This window comes from Phyllostomus hastatus, unplaced genomic scaffold, assembly GCF_019186645.2.
Source record: "Phyllostomus hastatus isolate PE091 unplaced genomic scaffold, TTU_PhHast_1.1 phas_scaffold_39, whole genome shotgun sequence".
In the NCBI taxonomy this organism is placed as follows: domain Eukaryota; kingdom Metazoa; phylum Chordata; class Mammalia; order Chiroptera; family Phyllostomidae; genus Phyllostomus; species Phyllostomus hastatus.
In genome coordinates, this window is record NW_025334028.1 from 30,974,471 (window position 1) to 30,993,508 (window position 19,038).

Here is a 19,038-nt window from a genome sequence, read left to right on the forward strand (position 1 = left end):
GTGTTACTTTGCAGAAACCATATTCAAAGGCTAGGAAGATTGATCCCCTGCAAGATACACTTGAAGGTTAAGTAACTACAGATCTCAGCTAATCCTGAGTAATCTGCGCTTACTAAATGGCTGTTTGCATTCCAGGCACACTAGTTTCTAAATGCTTAGGATTTGTTTTTACCTTTTGCTCAAATAACCTCTAAAAGGAGCCATGCGTCTCTTAGCATGTCTGGGCATGGTGCTTAGCTTTTTGGAAGAAGTGAGCTGTTCGTGTCCTTCACAGTGCACCTGCAGCTATCACAGCAGCTCCGATGGCGTCGGATCAAGGTATGCTCCTCTCCTTGCTACTAAGTGCTCTAATGATTCTGAGAAAAAGGACTCCGCCAGCAGCTTTATTTTGAAAGCAAACTGTCAATCAGAAATCAGAGAAGAGAAGGTTTAATTGACATAAAATTTAACTTAATTATATTAATACTGGGTGTCAGCTCCATTGTTTTCATCTTGGGCAGTGCAGCTCTTAAAAGCCCCTCAAATCATTTGACACTCTCAAACACATGTATTCACAAAATGTTCCTTTCAGGAGGTCAAGGTGAAATGTGTGTGTCCAGCTCAGCCTGATTATAGAAAGCAGGGCTGATCAGCAGGAGCTAGACATGCCCAGATCCTTTGCTTCCTGGGTTTTCCATTTCATTTGAGGCTTATTCATGGCAACTGGATGGACTTCAGAAAGTAGGAAGGAAGATCACAAGAGTGAAATTACAGATGTTCATAATTAGAATTTTTCTTAAGATACTGGAATTTACAAACAAAAGAGGTTTGAGAGATATGGATCAGCAGACACTATAGGCCCTCACAGAGGTTATCCAACCTCTTGGCTGCTTTAACATCCACCTGTGAAATGAGAATAATTGCATATGTATACATGAGTCCTTCAATATAGAAATTACATGCAAAGCAGAACTCTTGTTAGCTAAACATGATAGATCATGATATTTTGGAGAGAATATTTAATGACAAAATCAGATTTTTTTATGACTCAGTTGTTGGTTTTGTGACTTTAGAGGTTATTTGAACATTGAGCTTCTTAAAAAATAATTTATTGAAAAGAGTCACTCAATTTATGTTCTATAACTTTAAACAAATTAATGAAAATTAAAACATGTTATTGAGTAGTTTGTCTTGCTATTCTATAAACTTTACTTAACCAACTCTTGGTATCTTTTTGAGAGATTCACTAGGTGGTTTAGGACAATGAGAAAAATTAAAAAACTTAAATACCTATTTGGCAAAAGACATGTAGCAGTTAATGAGTCTGGCCAGGGTACTTTTGAGAAACAATCATAGAGATGTTTCTTTCTCCTTTATGGCAGCACTATTCATGAATTTTATGAAAATCACAGTATATTACTCTTGGCAAGAGCTCTAGAAATAATCTAGTTCTACTGCTGTTGTTTTACAAATGAAGAAATGAAACCATGCAGAGGCTAAATGGCTTGTCCAAGGTCATAGCATGAGTTGATACAGTGACTGGCTGATAAAGACACTGGGTCTTTCAGCTTCCAATCCAAACTTTTTTCCATTACCCTGGAATGCTAACTTAAGGCACAGAAACTGGATCATTCTGGTCTAAAGAAGCACTGAAATTTGTGATAGGGAATAGAGATGAAAAGCAGGAGGTGTCCTGAGAAATGTGGTGCTTCTGTACCGTCTGTCCCTAAAGTTACAGACAGGAGATGCTAGCAATACATCTGCTTCACGCTGTTTTATCTCTCTTTATGGTGCAGGCTGGCTTTCAAAGTTTACTGATTTAATGTGATGTGTTTCACCAAATGGCTGTTGTTGTTACTGTTCACTGCATGTGTAAATGTATTGTCATTTGGATCATGCTTTGTGAACGTTTCGTTGTTCATTTTCAGCAATCCAGTGGGAATGAGCACGCAACGTGAGATAAACTGATCTTTCCCCAAGTTATAAGGCATCTAAATTCTCTGATTCTTCATACTTCACCATTACATATTGGACAGGCTTGTTTTCCAATGCATGATTTGCATGTGCCACTAAGCAAGATCACAATGTGACTTGCTCAAGGTCACTTAAGTTAGTGAGTAGTAAAAGGAATAAACTTGCTGTTACTGGTTTATTCCTTGGCTAGAAGTCACATTGTTAAAATAGAGCTCACCTTTGAACATCTAGTAAGAACACTTGCTCCTTCCTTCCTTAAAAAGTATCTATAACTTCAACAGGGGATTCTTTTAAAATGGACCATTTTGCAAAGAGGTTAAGTGTGCCCTTTGGAGTTGGACAGATGTGGGTTTGGAGGGTGGCTGTGTAACCCACTAGCTATGTGACCTTGGGAAAGTTATCTAATGTTGGCAGGCCTCAGTTATTTTAGTGTAAAAATAAGATTGATGACAAAATTAGCGTGAACCCATTGAGTGTCCATTACGTGTCAGGAAGATGTAAAACTTTGCATCTGTTTCAATGAACCATCCTGCCAGCGCTGTGGGGGAAGATGAACTCGAGCAATTGGTGAGGGTTGGCTGTGCCACAAAGGAGGTGGCAGAGATTAAATCTGAGCTGACATCAGCCTGACTCCAGAGCTGGTGGCTTTACCTGTTTACCCAATATCAGCTTCCTACGGCTGCTGTGACAGTTGAATAAGGTAATGGATGTGAGGTGTATTGCTCAGGCCTGACACGTGAAGAACCCATCACATGAAACTGCTTATATTTGATCATTTTTAACCTGCAAAAATGGCCATTTCATATGGCCAACCTAGAAGATGATGATGACAGATTATTGATGAATAGGTCAGCCAGGCTGAGTTGATACTTTGTGAAAACCAGTAAGGAATGTTTCTATGAGTACTGTTTTTTGCAGATTCATCTCACAAAGATTTCCTTTCACTGTTCTTGTTGTAACACTAGGTCAGTGCTATGTAATGACCTGGATATGACCGAGGTCCCTACAAATGTCCCCGTGGACACTGTGAAGCTTCGCATAGAGAAGACCGTCGTCCGCGGCATCCCCGCTGAGGCCTTCTACTACCTGGTGGAGCTCCAGTACCTCTGGGTGACCTACAATTCCATTGCCAGCCTTGAGGCCAGCAGCTTTTACAACCTCAGGCATCTGCATGAGCTACGCCTGGATGGGAATGCTCTGGATGTCTTCCCTTGGGCGTCTCTGCTGGACATGCCCCGTCTAAGGACCCTGGATTTGCACAACAACAGAATAACCAGTGTGCCAAATGAGGCAGTGAGGTACCTGAAGAACCTCGCCTACTTGGATTTATCAAGCAATGGACTAACCACACTGCCACCAGAATTCCTGGAGAGCTGGCCCCACGTGCTTACAACATCACCCAGAAGCCTGGACCTTTCCAGACCAAGAAGAATTATTCTAGGTGAGCTCGCAAGCCTCTGTGCTTCTCAGGTCCAGATAATTTGCTCAGCATACTTTCAGTCTTTTCATATTCATTGAATTTGGTTTCTTACCCTATACTTGCACTTTTGATGGAATAGCACATCATCAGTTGACTTAGGTCAATCTACCCATCTACCTGGTATAAGATATAATGGTTCTGGGTGTGTGTGTGTGTGTGTGTGTGTGTGTTGTGAGGGGGGAGGGGAGTTTGCCTCCAAAACTGAGAGACTAGTGCTGCCATTAGAGAGCCTGAAGATGAGTGACAAAACCACCAACCTACCCTGGTTCCTCTGAGCATGCTAAATATGCTCCATACTCTGCTGCACTCAATCTGCTGTTCGGGTCCCTTTTCAGCCCTTCATCGGGCTCTTCAGGAGCGGGAGAGGGGCACTGACATTTTTATGAGGTTGCAGTGGTTTAATTAGTTAGGGATGATACCTGCCAACTTTTCTTAATCAAATCAGAAATGATAAAGACACCAGTTATTTTATGGGCCCCAAATAGGTCTCCTAATGGATTTGGTCTCAGTTTAGCTGTGATTAGTTTTGGATATTTCAATTTTGACTCTGTTTACATTCTATATATATTTGTCTTGTGTTCTTAAAATGTAAACTCCCTCCAGTAAAGTCTCTCTCTTCTTGTTTTGTGTCTTCTCACAGTGCTTTGCATGGTGCTTTGCATATGGTGAATGCCCAGGAAATGTGGTTGCCTGATTGAAATCAGTGAACTAGGCCCTTTTCGGGGGTATCCGTGGGCAGGGAGGCCTTTCATATTTATGTATGAGACAGAAGCCTGAGGCTTTGATCAATGAGATTGAGTTCCTAAAATGTTGCTTGCCCATTAAAGCTGTGCTGTCAGCTCATAAGTGCATCCATCAGGGCTGTAGAAGGGGTTCTACTTGTCAGAAGGGTGAAAGAACTAATGAGTGTCTGGCCAGTGAAATGAATTATAAGCCTTTTGGAGTGAGAAGCAAGTAGATGCTACCTACAGCGGCTGTGACAGAGGTGGCAATGTCTTATAAAGAAAGACTTTTCTACTTTGGCTTTTTTGTTATTACATTTAAGTCTTTAAAGTTCACCACCAAAATACACTGATGAGAACCAGTTCTAGATTTTCTAGAGCTCAGTGTTTAACTGTAGCAATTAATCTTCCCAGGTGGCCTGGAGAATTTACTCATGTACTGTTATACTGGGACGCCTTCTGCTTTTATTTAATTTTTATTGCCCTGTGTTTAGTATTGTTGGCAGATAGAGCTTCTATTTATAATAATAATTATAACGGCTAGTATTGATGGAGTGCTTACTCAAGGCCAAGCCCAGCTCTTAGACTTTACGGGTGTATCTTCTTCCAGTGTCATACTAACACTGTGGTAAGGACCATTTCATCCCCGTTTTGTAGACGAGGAAATGAGGCATGAGGTCGGCCGCGCGGGCCCAGCCATGGTGGTGCTGGGATGAGCACGGGCTGTGTGGCAGTAGAACCCGTGCCCTCCTTCACTGCTCTGTGGTTCGAGGTTGGTCTGTAATAATACCAGGCTTACTTTCCCCCCACATGCGTTTCTTTACTGAGTTCCTTATATCATTATTTATTTAAAAGAAATTTAGGGAGGAGCTTTTCCATTACTCCTTCTCTCTTCTACATGAATAAAAATACCAACTTAATGAAATTGTACTTTAATGTACCCATAAAACATAAAGCATTGTCCAGCAAGTAAACATTTAAATTAACTATGAAACTACATTAGATTTTTGACGTTCAATACAGGTGTTTCCATGTCCTCTTTCTCAAGAACAAGCAAATATTTACACAGGCAGACTCCGTAAAGCCTAACACTGTTTATATTGGAGAAAAAAGACTGCAGTACAGGAGGTCATAAAATATCTTTCGGGTGCTTTTTCCTGGTACCCAAATTGTTCAATTGTAAACACGCATTCTTCTATTCAGAATGGAGTTCGCCTGAGGGGCTGCAGTGGCCCCGAGTACTTCCAAAGAATTTCCAAAAATACCATTAATTTAATTCGACAAACACTACTCAGGCCCTGTGGGTATGCCTGTCCTTTGCTAGGCATGGAGGAGACGAGTTCCACAGAGTTTAGGCTCACTCGAGCCAGGTGTCCTTCTGGGGCTGCTGGTGGCATCTCAGCCTTCTGGGGACCCCACGAGCTGTGTCCGTAATCCTCACCTCCCTCTCTCACAGCCGAGACAGGCAGAGTCAAGCTTCCGATTTACAGCCCATCTTCAGAGATATCACTGTTTTATTCTTTTTTAAAAAAAAATTATTGATTTGAGAAAGAAAGAGAGAAAGATCTATTTGTTATTCCACTTATTTATTCATTCACTTGTTGTTTCTTTTATGTGCCCTGACCAGGGCTCATTGAGATGACACTCGAACCAAGAGCCTCAGCCAGGGCCTCATTTTTTTATTCTTTAAACCTTTATTTATTTAACTTTGTATTGAATTTATTGGGGTGACATTGGCTAATAAAATTATATAGGTTTCAGATGCAAATTCTATAATACATCATCTATATGAGGTCTGTCCAAAAAGTATCCATCCAAGTCATATGAAAAATGGGGACGTTTATTGAAGAAGATTCAAGATACAAGAAACACTGTACACAGGACAATGACGCCTCAGTCCTCTGCCATGTAGGCACCTTGGGACCTCACACAGTTCTCCCAATCACCATCAGCTGCCCCATTATATTCTCCTGAATCTCATTGATGGTCTGAAATCTTTTCCCTTTCAAAGGTGATTTTAGTTTTGGGAAAAGCCAAAAGTCACAGAGCACCAAATCTGGCCTGAAGCGGGACTGAGTCACCTGAGTGACTTGATGTTTCACAAAAAAAAACTCTGCATGAGACGTGATGCAGGGAGTAGGCACGTTGTCATAGTGAAGCTGCCCTTCACCAGTTGCCCATAGCTGCAGCCTTCTGAATCATCCAAATAGTTTCTGTGGAGGAATGTTCAAGCTTAACACAAAATTTGATGCAGATTTGCTGTTCTACTTTCTCATTTTGAATGTGATGGCCACACAGTACACATGCTCACTCAGTACACATGGCGTCTACCGCCCCCACTGACTAGTACAGTGAAGTTGTCATTGTTCACGCATGAGTATTCCAATCCAATCTCCTTGGCTGCCAGGTTACATCCGTGCTGTGCAAACTGTTCTCGTTATATTAACAATGGCTGGGCTTTTTCACCACCCCAAGTCAAGTCTCTTTCCATCACCATCTATCCCCTGTAGCCTCTTCTACCTCCCCCATTGCTCTTTTCCTCTGATACTCATCATACTCTTGCCTGTGTCAATGAATTTTTTGGCTTTTTTGCTTAATTTCTCCACCTTTTTCACCAAGCCCTCCAAACCTCCTCCCCACTGTCAGCTGTCAGTCTGTTCCCTGTATCTATGAGTCTGTTTCTATTTTGTTAGTTTATTTTATTCATTAGATTTCACATATAATTGTGAAATTATATGTGAATAAATTCACATGGCAATTGTCTTTCTCTGACTGACTTACTTCACTTAGCAAAATTATTTCCAGGTCCATCATGCAGTTGTAAAGGGTAAGACTTCCTCCTTTTTTACAGTCAAGTAGTAAATTTTTCTTTTTTAATTTTGAGGAATTGAGGTATAATTTGCATACAGTGAATCTTAAGTGTATAATTTGGTAAATGATGGTAAATGTATACTCCTCCCGCACCAAGATGCACAATAACCCAGCACCCAGGAAGTTCCCCCACGCCCCTTCACAGTAAATCTCCCACCCAGGCAACACTGTTTTTGTTTTGATCCCCCCAGCTTACTTTGTCTGCCCTAGAATTTCATATAAATGGAATCATATAAGAGGCACTCTTGTGCCTGGCTTCTTTCCCTCAGCTTTATATTTTTGAGACCCATCGGTGTATTGGGAGGTCCTCACTGCAGAGTCCCATTCTGTTTTATGAAGGTACCAATTGTTCATTCTTTCTCTTGTTGTGGGACACAGGGCTGTTTCTAGTTTTCAGCTCTTGTGAATTAAGCTGCTATTTACATTCTTGTGCAAAGCTTTTGTAGCATTTATTTTCATTTCTCGGACAAATTCTTAGGATTGAAATTCCAAGTCATAGAATAACTATATATAACTTTTAAAGAAATTGCTCATTAAAAAAAGAGAAACTGCTAGTTTTTAAAGAGGCTGCACTGTTTTACACTCTCGCCAGCACTGCAGAACAGTCTGCTTGCGCATATCCTCACCAGTACAAGCGTCTTTTCTCTTTCAGCCTTTTTGGGGTGGGGTGGGTGGGGGAGCAGCATCACACTGTGATGTAATTTGCATTGCTCTGATGACCACAGCCTGTGCCAGACTTAGGATGGTCTGATGTACAGTGATTCAGCTTATGGGTTTTCAACTTTGCTGTGGTGCAAAAGTGATATAAATTGAGTAGAAACTGTACTTCAAATTTTGAATTTCGATCATTTCCAAAGCTAGTGACATGTGTAATGATACTCCCTCGGGATGCCGTACAGTGACAGCAGCCTCAGCTCCCAGTCGGCCACGGATCACGAGGGTCGACAACTTTAGAGCAGGAGTCCCCAGCCTCTGGGTCCAGGACTGGTAGGGGTCCCGGGCCTGTTAGGCACTGGCTGCACAGCAGGAGGTGAGCTTGAATGTAATGTGCTTGAATCATCCTGAAACCATCTCCCCCACCCCAGGCCATGGAAAAACTGTCTTCCACGAAACCAGTCCTTGGTGCCAAAAAGGTGGGGAACTGCCATCTAGAGTGTACTGTGGTGCCAGTGTTTTTTGGATATTTTATTTTATGGTTTTGCATCCTATCATGTCTACAAAAAGCCCCTTTGTGTCTCCTGCTTCTGGTGATAAGCAGAGGAAGGCAACTACTTTTGGGGATGAAACAATATAATTAATTGCAGGCTAACGTAAGTGCTCTGAGCACATTTCAGGTGGGCTAGGTTTGGTTGTGATGTTTGGGAGGTTAGGTGGGTAAATGCATTTTTGACTTTTGGCCTGTCATGTGTCTAACAGGGTCTCACCGCCCTCGACGCTGAGGAACATCTGTAATGATGCTGACCGTGTTTCATTGGCTACTTGGCCATGGTATATTCCTTTATAACTTTTCAAGATTGTTCATCTTTTTATTATTGAAAACAAGTCTATTGTCTGTTATCCGCATTATGAATATTTTCCTCAAGTCTGTGGCTTGTCTGTTCTTTTTCTTCACGCTGTCTTTGGTAAGAAGGTTTCAAATTTTGATGACATCTGACTTATCAGTTGTTTTCTTTTCTAGTTAGTGCTTTCTGTGTCCCATGAAAGAAGTATTTGCCCACCTACAGGTCACAGAGGTTTTCTACTCTCTTTATAGTTTTAACCTTTAAACTTTATTCTTAGTTTTTGTGCTTATGGCTATGATCCAATTCAAAATAGTTTTGAGTATAGTGTGAAGTAGGGGTTGAGGTTTCTTTTCTTTGAAGCAAATGTGCAGTGTTCCAGCACCATTTGCAGAAAGACTTTCTTTTCCTCCTTGAATTGTTAAACACCACTGCCTCTGCAAAGCTGACTAAGGCATGGTCTTTGTCTCTGAGAGCTTTAGTTTGCAGAATAACTGTTGTACAGGAATTTATTGCTGACTTCCCCCCAAAATTAGCCCTCTAAATCTTACTGCTGTTATGCATGGAAAACATTAGCCTTTTAGAAAAGGGATAAGGCAAAGTTCATCTGGCCCTCAGTAAGAATAGTCATACAAAATAATTAATGCAAATTACTGAGCCTGCGGTTGGTATGTTGCTTTGAAGGAATGCAGCAGAAGTAACACTTTAACTTTGGGGAGTTCTTGTACCTTTGTCCCCAGAAGAAAAAAACACTAGATGAATGTGTTCAGCACTTAGGTTACTGTTATCCAGGTTTTAAAAGTTGTACCTTTGACCTTAGGTGGTTCAAAGCTGGAATAAATGCATGGTTTAGTTTTGAGGGATTTAAAAATATTTTCCTGGTTTACATGACTTTTAGATATAAAAGTTAAATTAGTTTTTAAAAGAATTTTGCTTCATTGTTAACACAGTCTGATAACAGTCTCAAAGCGTGAATGAAACTGTTCCGGTTGTATTGCGGCCCGCGGCCTTTTCCCTGTAAAGACTTGCTGCTCCAGACATAGTTGCTTCGACTTCTGTTCTTTGTCCACAGTAGCCCTTCTCACTGCCACCCGTGGCTGTGGATACACGTTTAGGTGATGAAGGGATGAGTAGGTAGGAGTATTAGATTAGGAGGCTACAACACACGGGATTTAGGACTACTTACGAAGTTGAGACAGTAATCTCTTTGTGTGTTTTAATGTCCTTTGGTGTAGAGTTGGAAAAGTCACACGAGCTCCCTGAGGTCAGTGATGATGGAAGATCACATACATGATGGAAGAGAATAAGAGCTTTAAGAGCAAGATAGTGAAGTTCAAATCTTGACGGCATCCTCTAGTGTCCTCTAGGGACCTTGGGCAGATCCCTTACCTTCTTGAGCCTTGGTTTTCTCCTTTTTAAAGTGAGGATGATACTAATATTATCCACCTCATGCTATTGCCGGGATTGAGGAAGACAACCCTTTGGTATAATTAGTGCTCTTGGGAGACAATTTTCCACGATCTGTCACATCTCTGCACGTCTTCTGAGCAGAGGCAGGCTCTGACTGCTTTTTGTTCTGAACTATCTTTTCAAGGATGTTTGTGTCTACAGCCGCTTTGGGAGGCAGAGGTATGTCTCCCATTAGAGCAAAGGGTAGGCATGCTTACTGCCCAGTGTAGTAAAGACAATGTCTCTCTCCAGAGCTGTGAGTAATAAAGTCTCCTACCTCTCTGACCAGGAGTCTTGTGTCTTCTGCCAACGTCTATAAAATCAGCAAACTGGGATGAGCTGGTTACCTAGAGTAGGGTAAGACTCAGACCTTTCACAATTCTTGACAAGTACAGTCTTTGCAACATAGAAGGCAATAAATGATAAATGGCAACTTGTATTGTTACTACCTGACAAGGAAAAAGTCTGTAATAACAAATGCTTTGAAAGCATGAAGTATTCTACACATATTAATTATTACAGAATGAATTTGATGTTTGTTGGCAGGTTGGATAGGATTCAAACCAATATTAGGGAACTGGTCATGGATTTCATGTAAGAGGAAGAAGTCTATGGCAATTCACCATGAAAGTAAAGGAATTTCTAAGATAGAAGATTTTTTTAAAGCAGTAAATGTTTACCAACACTGGCAGAAAAGATATGAACCAGCCAAGTGCTATTATAATAAAAATAGGCCTAAATAGAAATGTAGAATTTAAGAAGTACAGTTAAATTTTCTTAGAATTTTTTAAACTACAATTCTGTCTTTTCTCCTTGGGAATCACTGTATAATCCACTCCATTAGTATAAAGCCATGACCACAGATTTTACTGAGGTAAATCCTTTCAACCTTGGCATTTATGGGAAGCTGCTCCGGGACATCGCCCCAAATTCCTTACAGAGACTTGTCTGACTAATGGTTCAGAAGCACTGTCTTAGAGTCTTCTGCCATCTTAGTAAATGTTTTCATATCCCCACCCACCCTGGATTTGAGTTTCACTCTGAAGCTCTTTCTTAATTCAGGAACTTTAGAAAGGCTTGGAGTAAAAAAACTTTTATTCCTTTTTTATTTTTCAATTATAGTTTACACTTAATATTATTTTGTATTAGTTTCAAGTGTACAGCATGGTGATTAGACAATCATATACTTTACAAAGTGTTCCCCCGATGTTTCCAGTCCCCACCTGGCACTGTATGTAGTTATTAGGATGTTATTGACTGTATTCTCTATGCTGTGCTCTACATCCCCATGACTATTCTGTGACTATCAATTTGTACTTCCTAATCCCTTCTCCTTTTTCACCCAGCCTCTAACCACCCTCGCCTCTGGCAACCATCAGTCTGATCTCTATATCTATGAGTCTGTTTCTATTTTGTTTGTTAGTTTATTTTGCTCTTTAGATTCCACATATAAATGAAATCATATGGCATTTATCTTTCTCTGTCTCACTTATTTCACTTAGCACAATGCCCTCCAGGTCCATCCATGCTTTTGTAAATGGTAAGATTTCATTCTTTTTTTATGGCCCAGTAATATTCCATCACACACACACACACACACAAGCGCATGCCCCTCACGGTATTTTTCTTTTTTAATCCTCACCCGAGGATATTTTTTATTATTGATTTTAGAGAAAGGGGAAGGGGGAGAGAACATGAAAGAGAAACATCTATGTGAGAGAGAAACATCAATCAGTTGCCTCCTGTACAAGTCCTGCTGGGGATCAAACCTGCAACCTTCTTGGTGTACAGGACAATGCTCCAACAAACTGAGCTGACCCGCCAGGGCTGTCCCACAGCTTCCGCATCCACTGGTCTATTGGTGGGCACGTGAGCTGCTTCTGTATCTTGGCTGTTGTAAATAATTCTGCAGTGAGCACAGAGCTGCATATATTGTTTTGCATTAGTGTTTCAGGTTTCTTCAGAGATGTACCAACGAGTGGAATCTCTGGGTCATAGGCAGTTCCATTTTTAATTTTTTGAGGAGCCTCCAAACTGAAACAGTTTTGTTATTGAACCCAGCAGGTTTGGGCTCTTTTATATTTATATTAGCTCTTTTATATATAAAATATCTTATATTTTATATTTATATTTTCATATCTTTCTTGAGCTATTGTCTGTTCTTTACAATTCAGGGGTCCCCAGCCTCCAGGCCGTGGGCTGGTACCAGTCTGGGCCTGTTAGGAACCGGGCTGCTGAGCAGGAGGTGAGCTTGAAGATGATGCACTTGAATCATCCTGAAGCCGCCCCCTCTCATACCGCCCCCCTCCCCACCATCAGTGGAAAAATTGTCTTTCATGAAACCAGTCCCTGGTGCCAAAAAGCTGGGGACCTCTGCTTATATAGAACATTTATCTTATTGAATATGTTTTCTGTTTCCATATTGACCACAGTGTTGCTAAACTTTCTGCTGTTCCATAACATGGGTCCCCTTTCCTCTAGTTTTCAGTAGCATTTTCCTCACTTTCCTTTAAGCTCACACAAGGTCAAGACATTTCAGCTAAGAACTCTGAAAGCTGAGGCAGACCCTGAAGGCACTTGCAACTAGAGGCTGTCAGCCAACTATGCTCCTGGCTGCTGATTCACGCTGGAGGAGAGAGTTGAACATGCACCTCCGTGGCTACCACGTATGACATTCATGCCAAGCTATGTTCTAACCTCAGCCAATCTTTCTAATCTCATCTCCTCACATTGCCTGCATCTCACTCAATACACAGAACTTATACTGCTTCAATGTCTTCAGATCACACAAAATCATGACACAGTGCAGGCTGCGTTAGGTTCTCTGGGCACCCTACAGTACCTATAATAATATAAGTACTTCCATAGCACCCGAGAAATATCTCTGTCACTGTATTGCATTCTGAGGTACTTGGATTCAAATGTTGGCTCTAATGCTAATTAGCTATGTGACCTTGGTCAAATTATTTGGTTTCTCTGTGCCTTAACTTCCTTACCTTTTAAATGGAAGTAGCCCTGCCCAGGTGGCTCAGTTGGTTGGAATGTTGTCCCCTACACCAAATGGTTGTGGGTTCAATTCCCAGGCAGGGCACATGTCTAGGTTGTGGGTTTGATCCCCTGTCTGGGTGCAAATGAGAGGCAACCAATTGATGATTCTCTTTCACATCGATGTTTCTCTCTCTCTCCCTTCTTCTTTCTCTAAAATAAATTAGAATATCTTTGGCTGAGGATTAAAAAAAAGTACAAGAATAATAATACTCTCCTCCTCAAGGTTGTTGGGATTAAATGAGATAATACAGGTAAGTGCTTAGAACAAAGCACAAAATAAGTGCTCAGTGACCATTAGCTGTGATCATTAACAATAGGAACTGACATGATTTGTTCATTCTGGTGGCTGAATTGCAGGGCAAAACTGATAGAGAGGTGACTCCATTTCATCCCTGAGAGTACTTCTGTTTTTCAGGAGATAGTGTGGACACCTGCTTCTTCAAGACGCTGTGATGTAAGTGGAAGCCATCAGAATAAATTCATCAGCCTTTTCCTCCCTCTGGTTTAGGTCTGCAAGACAACCCTTGGTTCTGTGACTGTCACATTTCCAAACTGATCGAAATGTCCAAAGTGGCTGACCCTTCCATAGTACTCCTTGACCCACTGATGGTCTGCAGTGAGCCTGAGAGCCTGGCAGGGGTTTTATTTCAGCGGGCCGTGTTGGATCGGTGCCTGAAGCCATCAGTGATGGCCTCGGCCACCCAAATCACGTCTGCTCTGGGCAGCAACGTCCTGCTGCGGTGTGATGCCACAGGCTACCCCACCCCACAGCTCACGTGGACCAGACCTGACAGCGCGCCAGTTAATCACACAGGTATTTTCTTAATTCAGGCCTATGTTAAAACAAGGAGATTTCAAAGATCTGTGTTTAACTTTATGGATTGGGGAGATTTTCAATTGGCTGATTACTTCTATTAAAATATGCTAAGACTGTTAGGTGACAGGGATTTGAAAAGTCATTTTGTTGGTTGATATTTTCCCGTTCATCTGACTGACTACACAGATGAAATTAGAGAATCTGATTTTTTTCTTAGAAAACAACGTGACCCAGTGCATGAGTGATTGCCCATGAGACCCTTGTCTTGCTGTGTCTTCTTGGATCCACCCACTTTAGGTCCTACAACCATTACAATTTCTGCAGAGGGGATTTTCATACCAGTTTCTCATTTTTAAATGATTCTTTAAATAATTACATGCAAATATTATTGTGAAACAAAAAGTACAATTTTAGAAATGTTGGTGTCATAGACTTTTCAGATCCTACTGTGACCAAGGTAGTGCTTTGATGTTAGTTTCAATAGTGATATTCTGATGACTAAAGCAATATATACTTAAAACTCTTTAAAATTAAATTAAATCAAAGCTCAAATAATGAAATCTGATGTAATAAAAAAATCAAGGCCTAATATTCCTACAAATAGATCATAAATGGTTTTTACTTTGTGGTTAAATTTGGGGTAACTAAAATACTGCTTTGTGTATTATTCTTCAGAAAACTTCAGAAATCAAGACAGGATGGACATATGTTACATTTTAGTGTTTAGGAAGGTAAAATTCCAACTTTTCCAAGACCATATATTATTCTGCAAATAAAAGAATCCATGGTTTATTAATTCATATAAAGTAAATATAAAATGAAAATTTGAAAATACAAATTATGACCTCTCCAGGCCAGAAAATGACCTGCTGTGCCCTCTGTCGATAGGTAGCATTTTATTACAATGAAGAAATATTTGGGGAGATATTTAATCAAGGTCTTTTGACAAACATTTTATAGGACCACAGTGTATTAAAATTAGAAGGGATCTTTGGGACCACTTTTGTCTTATCCCCTGATTTTAAAAGTACAGAAACAGAGACCTAAAGACACTAATTGACTTACCTGAGTTACGTACAACTTAGTGGACAAAAGTTCACTGAAATCAAGTCTCCCTATCACAGCTTCATGTCCTTTCAAAATACCGTTCCCCATACAGTCCTCACGGCACCTGACAGAGCCACCATCTGCCATCAGGGTTTGGTGGTGTGCCATTTCCCTCTTGGTTTATGGTAAAGGGATTCTTGTAGAACCAAATAGTTGCTTATTTTTCAGCTGGCATGTTGGTTTTTCCTTCCCCCACCTCACAGAGTTATATATTTTTTTTCTTCCAGTAATTCAGGAGTCTCCAGGGGAAGGAGTCAGATGGTCCATAATAAGCTTGACAGGCATTTCTTACAAGGATGCGGGGGATTACAAGTGCAAAGCCAAAAATTTGGCTGGGATGTCAGAAGCTGTGGTTACTGTGACAGTGGTTGGTGTCATCACAACCACTGCAGCACCAGACACTGCTGAAAGAAGAACTGGGGGTCACCCTCAGCGAGAAGTCCAGCTGGGATCTAGAAGGTCCATGTCCATACCTGGTTCTCCACCATCTCCCTGGCTCTCTTCCTCCTCTTCTTTCTCCCCATCTCCTTCGACTTTTTTTTCGACTTCTACTTCATCTCCTTCTTCTGCTGCTTCCTTCCCCTTATCTCCTTTCTTTTCCTCCACTCTTTCTTCAACTACAACTCTAAGTACTAGAATTTCAACAAGCACCACTGTGGTCAGTCGACAGTCATTCCAGCTCCATTCAGATGGGAAAAGAAATTTAAAGGTGGGGGTGGGTGGAAATAAGCTTCCCCCAGCTAGTGTAAGTAAAAAAGAAGAGCTGGCATTACTGAATCGAGCAATGCCTATGGAGACAAATGCCACAGTCAAAAATCTCAGAGCAGTCAGTGGGACCAAAGAGAGTGTGACCTTGACATGGAACACTGTTAACATCACGCATAACCCTGAGGTGACCGTGTTGTATTCCAAGCATGGTGAAGAGGACCTGCTGCTGCTGAATGCAGACTCCAGCAGCAACCAAATAACCATCGAAGGCTTGGAACCGGGTGGGCAATACATAGCATGTGTCTCTCCAAAAGGAGTGCCTCCCCAGAAAGACCAGTGTATCACTTTTTCTACTGACAGAGTTGAAGAAAGTCACTCTCCCGGGCCTGTCCTTATTGCAGTGAGCGGTACTGCCTGTGTTGTTGTCTTGCCATTGATTTTTTTCCTGTTGTACAAAGTTTGCAAGCTGCAGTGTAAATCAGATTCCTTCTGGGACGAGGATTTGGCAAAAGAGACTTATATCCAATTTGAAACCCTGTCCCCGAGGTCTCAAAGTATAGGGGAGCTTTGGACACGAAGGCACAGAGATGATTCAGAAAAATTGCTGCTTTGTTCTGGGTCAAATGTGGAATCCCAGATGACTTTTAAAAGTGAGGGTACCAGACCAGAGTATTATTCCTAAGGTTTTATAGCTCAGGCACACAAGAACCCATAAAATTTCTTCCAAAAAATGGAGACTCTGAGGGTACATTTGACTCTTTGTTTAGATAACTTTTAGACAGACTTTTACATCCTCCATAACAATCACAAATGGAGTGATTTTCATTGTGTTTAAAAAAACTACAATCAGACCTCTGAACTGAAGGGACAAATGATCTTGATTTTTGTTTTGTGGAAGATGTGCAGAGAAATAGTTTTTACAGCAGTGCTTAACAAGTTAGAAATATATTTTAGGATAATGTTTTAGTTCTTAAAAATAAATTCATGTGAAAATAGTTGTAAAAGACTGAAGTCTAAATTTTTAAAAGATGGATTTGGAGCAAAGATTAGTAAGACCAGCTAAGCCTTGATGTTTGTTCATGTTCGAAGTGCCTTATGGCATCTGCTGTGGCCATTGCCTAGCGGACGAGAAGGAGCAGTACAGAATTCTGCGTACCACTATGCATGACTACATTATATAGTTGTATCCAGTATTTCCCTTGAGGACATGATACATAGTATGGCTATTTCAAAAAAAAATAGTAACTTGTACTCTAATACATTTGCTAACACTTTGTCCGGGTCTTTTAAGTGCTCATTTTAAAATTATTTCTTTACTATTTTGATATTTACTCTTATTTTCTCACTTCCTCTCTTTTTTTCTCCCCAGTCCTTTCTTCTTTTCACCCCTTCTGCTTTGTCTGAAGACATTCAGGTAGTCAAAGACCACATCTAAGCTGTTTATATTTTGCCACGTTATATTTTGACTTCCTGGATATGGAAAAAACTTTGAAAGTCTTTTTTAGATCTGATAAGGATGTGTTAACATTTAGAAAGAGCAGCTTCAGTGGATTCATCATATGACTAGAGAGGACAGGGGCTTTAAAAGACAAATACCATGTGATCTCACGTGTATGTGGAATCAATGAACACAATAACCTGGTGAGCAGAATAGAAACAGAGGCCTGGGCATGTGCAACAGGCTGACAGCTGTCAGGGGGAGGGGGTTGGGGCCTGGATGAAAGAGGGTGAAAGGAGTAGCCAACACACACACACACACACACACACACACACACACACACACACCAGTGTGGTGATGACCAGAGGGAAAGGTGGGTGGGGGTAGGTGGAGGTGGACAAAGGGGTGGAAAATGGGGACAGAAAGAGAATTTGCTTTTGGCAATGGGAGCATGGTGCGGTGTGCAGATGATGTTTTATTGAGTTGTACACTTGAAACCTGTATGGTTTTATGAACCAATGTCTCCTCAATAAATTCTATTAAAAAATAAAAATACAATTTAGTTTTTTTTAAGTTTTCATCACCTTTACTAAAAATTATATTCCCTTTACATTGAAGGTTTTAGAATATATAATACATTTATGAAGGTGTGCCAGGATCCTTAAATATTCTGAGAAGCAAGTTCTAAGCAAATTTATATTTTGGTTAAGAAATAGGTTGGCTTTAATATAACACATTGTGGAAATTATAATACAAGCAGCTGGACAAAGAAAAAAGTGTTCATTTCAAATGGCTCTTCATTTAAAAGAAAAAAGAATTCTAGTTTGCCCATAATCTGCATATTAGAAGAAGACCAGCATGAATGGATGGCTTGCTTGGGACTCCCAAATTTCCCCATTCTGTAGAATTTCCTTTCCTTTCTAGCCTGTTTGTCCTTGGCACTTCCATCACTGAGTGCATTGTATAATGATCTAACAGTTTTTAATTTTTTAATTTTTTTAAAGATTTTATTTATTTATTTGTAGAGAGATGAGAAAGGAGGGAGAAAGAGAGGGAGAGAAACATCAGTGTGTGGTTGCCTCTCACATGCCCACCACTAGGGACCTGTCCTGCAACCTAGGCATGTACCCTGACTGAGAATAGAACTGGTGACCCTTTGGTTCACAGGCCAGCATTCAGTCCACTGAGCCACACCAGCCAGGGAGATCTAAGTCTTTAATTCAGTATTCATTGTTAGAACTTTTTTTAGAAAAACACCTTTTGCAGGCAGTTTTTTATTTAGCTTCAAGTTATGCTCAACTTATTTTAAATTAAGGACCGCAAAAACTTGCATTTCTGTATTCTAAAGTCATCGTGAAATTTCACTGCCATATTTAAAAAGCTTATATAGAGACTGCCAAAATATTAGCACATTTTAAATAATATATGTGACTGTGGGAGAATGTCATAGATGACTGAGCCAAATGGCACCCAAATCCTACAAGGCTGGTTGTTTTTGTTAGGAAAGACGACTTGGACCATCCCAATGAAATGAATTACTGACTGCCCTCATAATTCAAACCAAGTAAGGTTTGGCTTAGTTTTGACCAATAAGGAAAAGCCAGTTGGTGGTGTGGAGGGGAGAAAGCACCTTTATCGTCTTTAACTTCTCTTGGCACATGAAGTGAGTTGCAAGCAATTTGTTACTCACAGTGAAAGATGTAAAGTTGTAAATCATCTACTTCCTAAAAACACGTACATTTGCGTGTAGTCAAGATTAGCTGGATGATATCATTGCTCTTACGTTCTTACAAGAAGTGACATGGAATTCTACATAATCAGTGGCTTGTCTGTCAGTAACACCATGTCATTGTGAGAGTCAATATAAGCCACAATTAAATGTGATTCCAATGTTTTACTTTCAGACAAAATAGTCCTGAGGTTTGTGAAACTTGGGTTACACATGA

At 40.6% G+C, this 19,038-nt stretch overlaps 1 protein-coding gene across 1 annotated transcript; it reads left to right on the top strand.

Moving 5' to 3' along the window:
• Positions 1 to 118: 118 nt before the first annotated feature.
• Positions 119 to 17,548, top strand: LRIT3 (leucine rich repeat, Ig-like and transmembrane domains 3). The gene is made up of 4 exons (XM_045820271.1): positions 119 to 318; positions 2,919 to 3,394; positions 13,531 to 13,836; positions 15,174 to 17,548. The coding sequence occupies exons 1-4, from the start codon at positions 203 to 205 to the stop codon at positions 16,334 to 16,336; spliced, it is 2,061 nt and encodes a 686-aa protein (XP_045676227.1). The 5' UTR covers positions 119 to 202; the 3' UTR covers positions 16,337 to 17,548.
• The last annotated feature ends 1,490 nt before the right edge of the window (positions 17,549 to 19,038 follow it).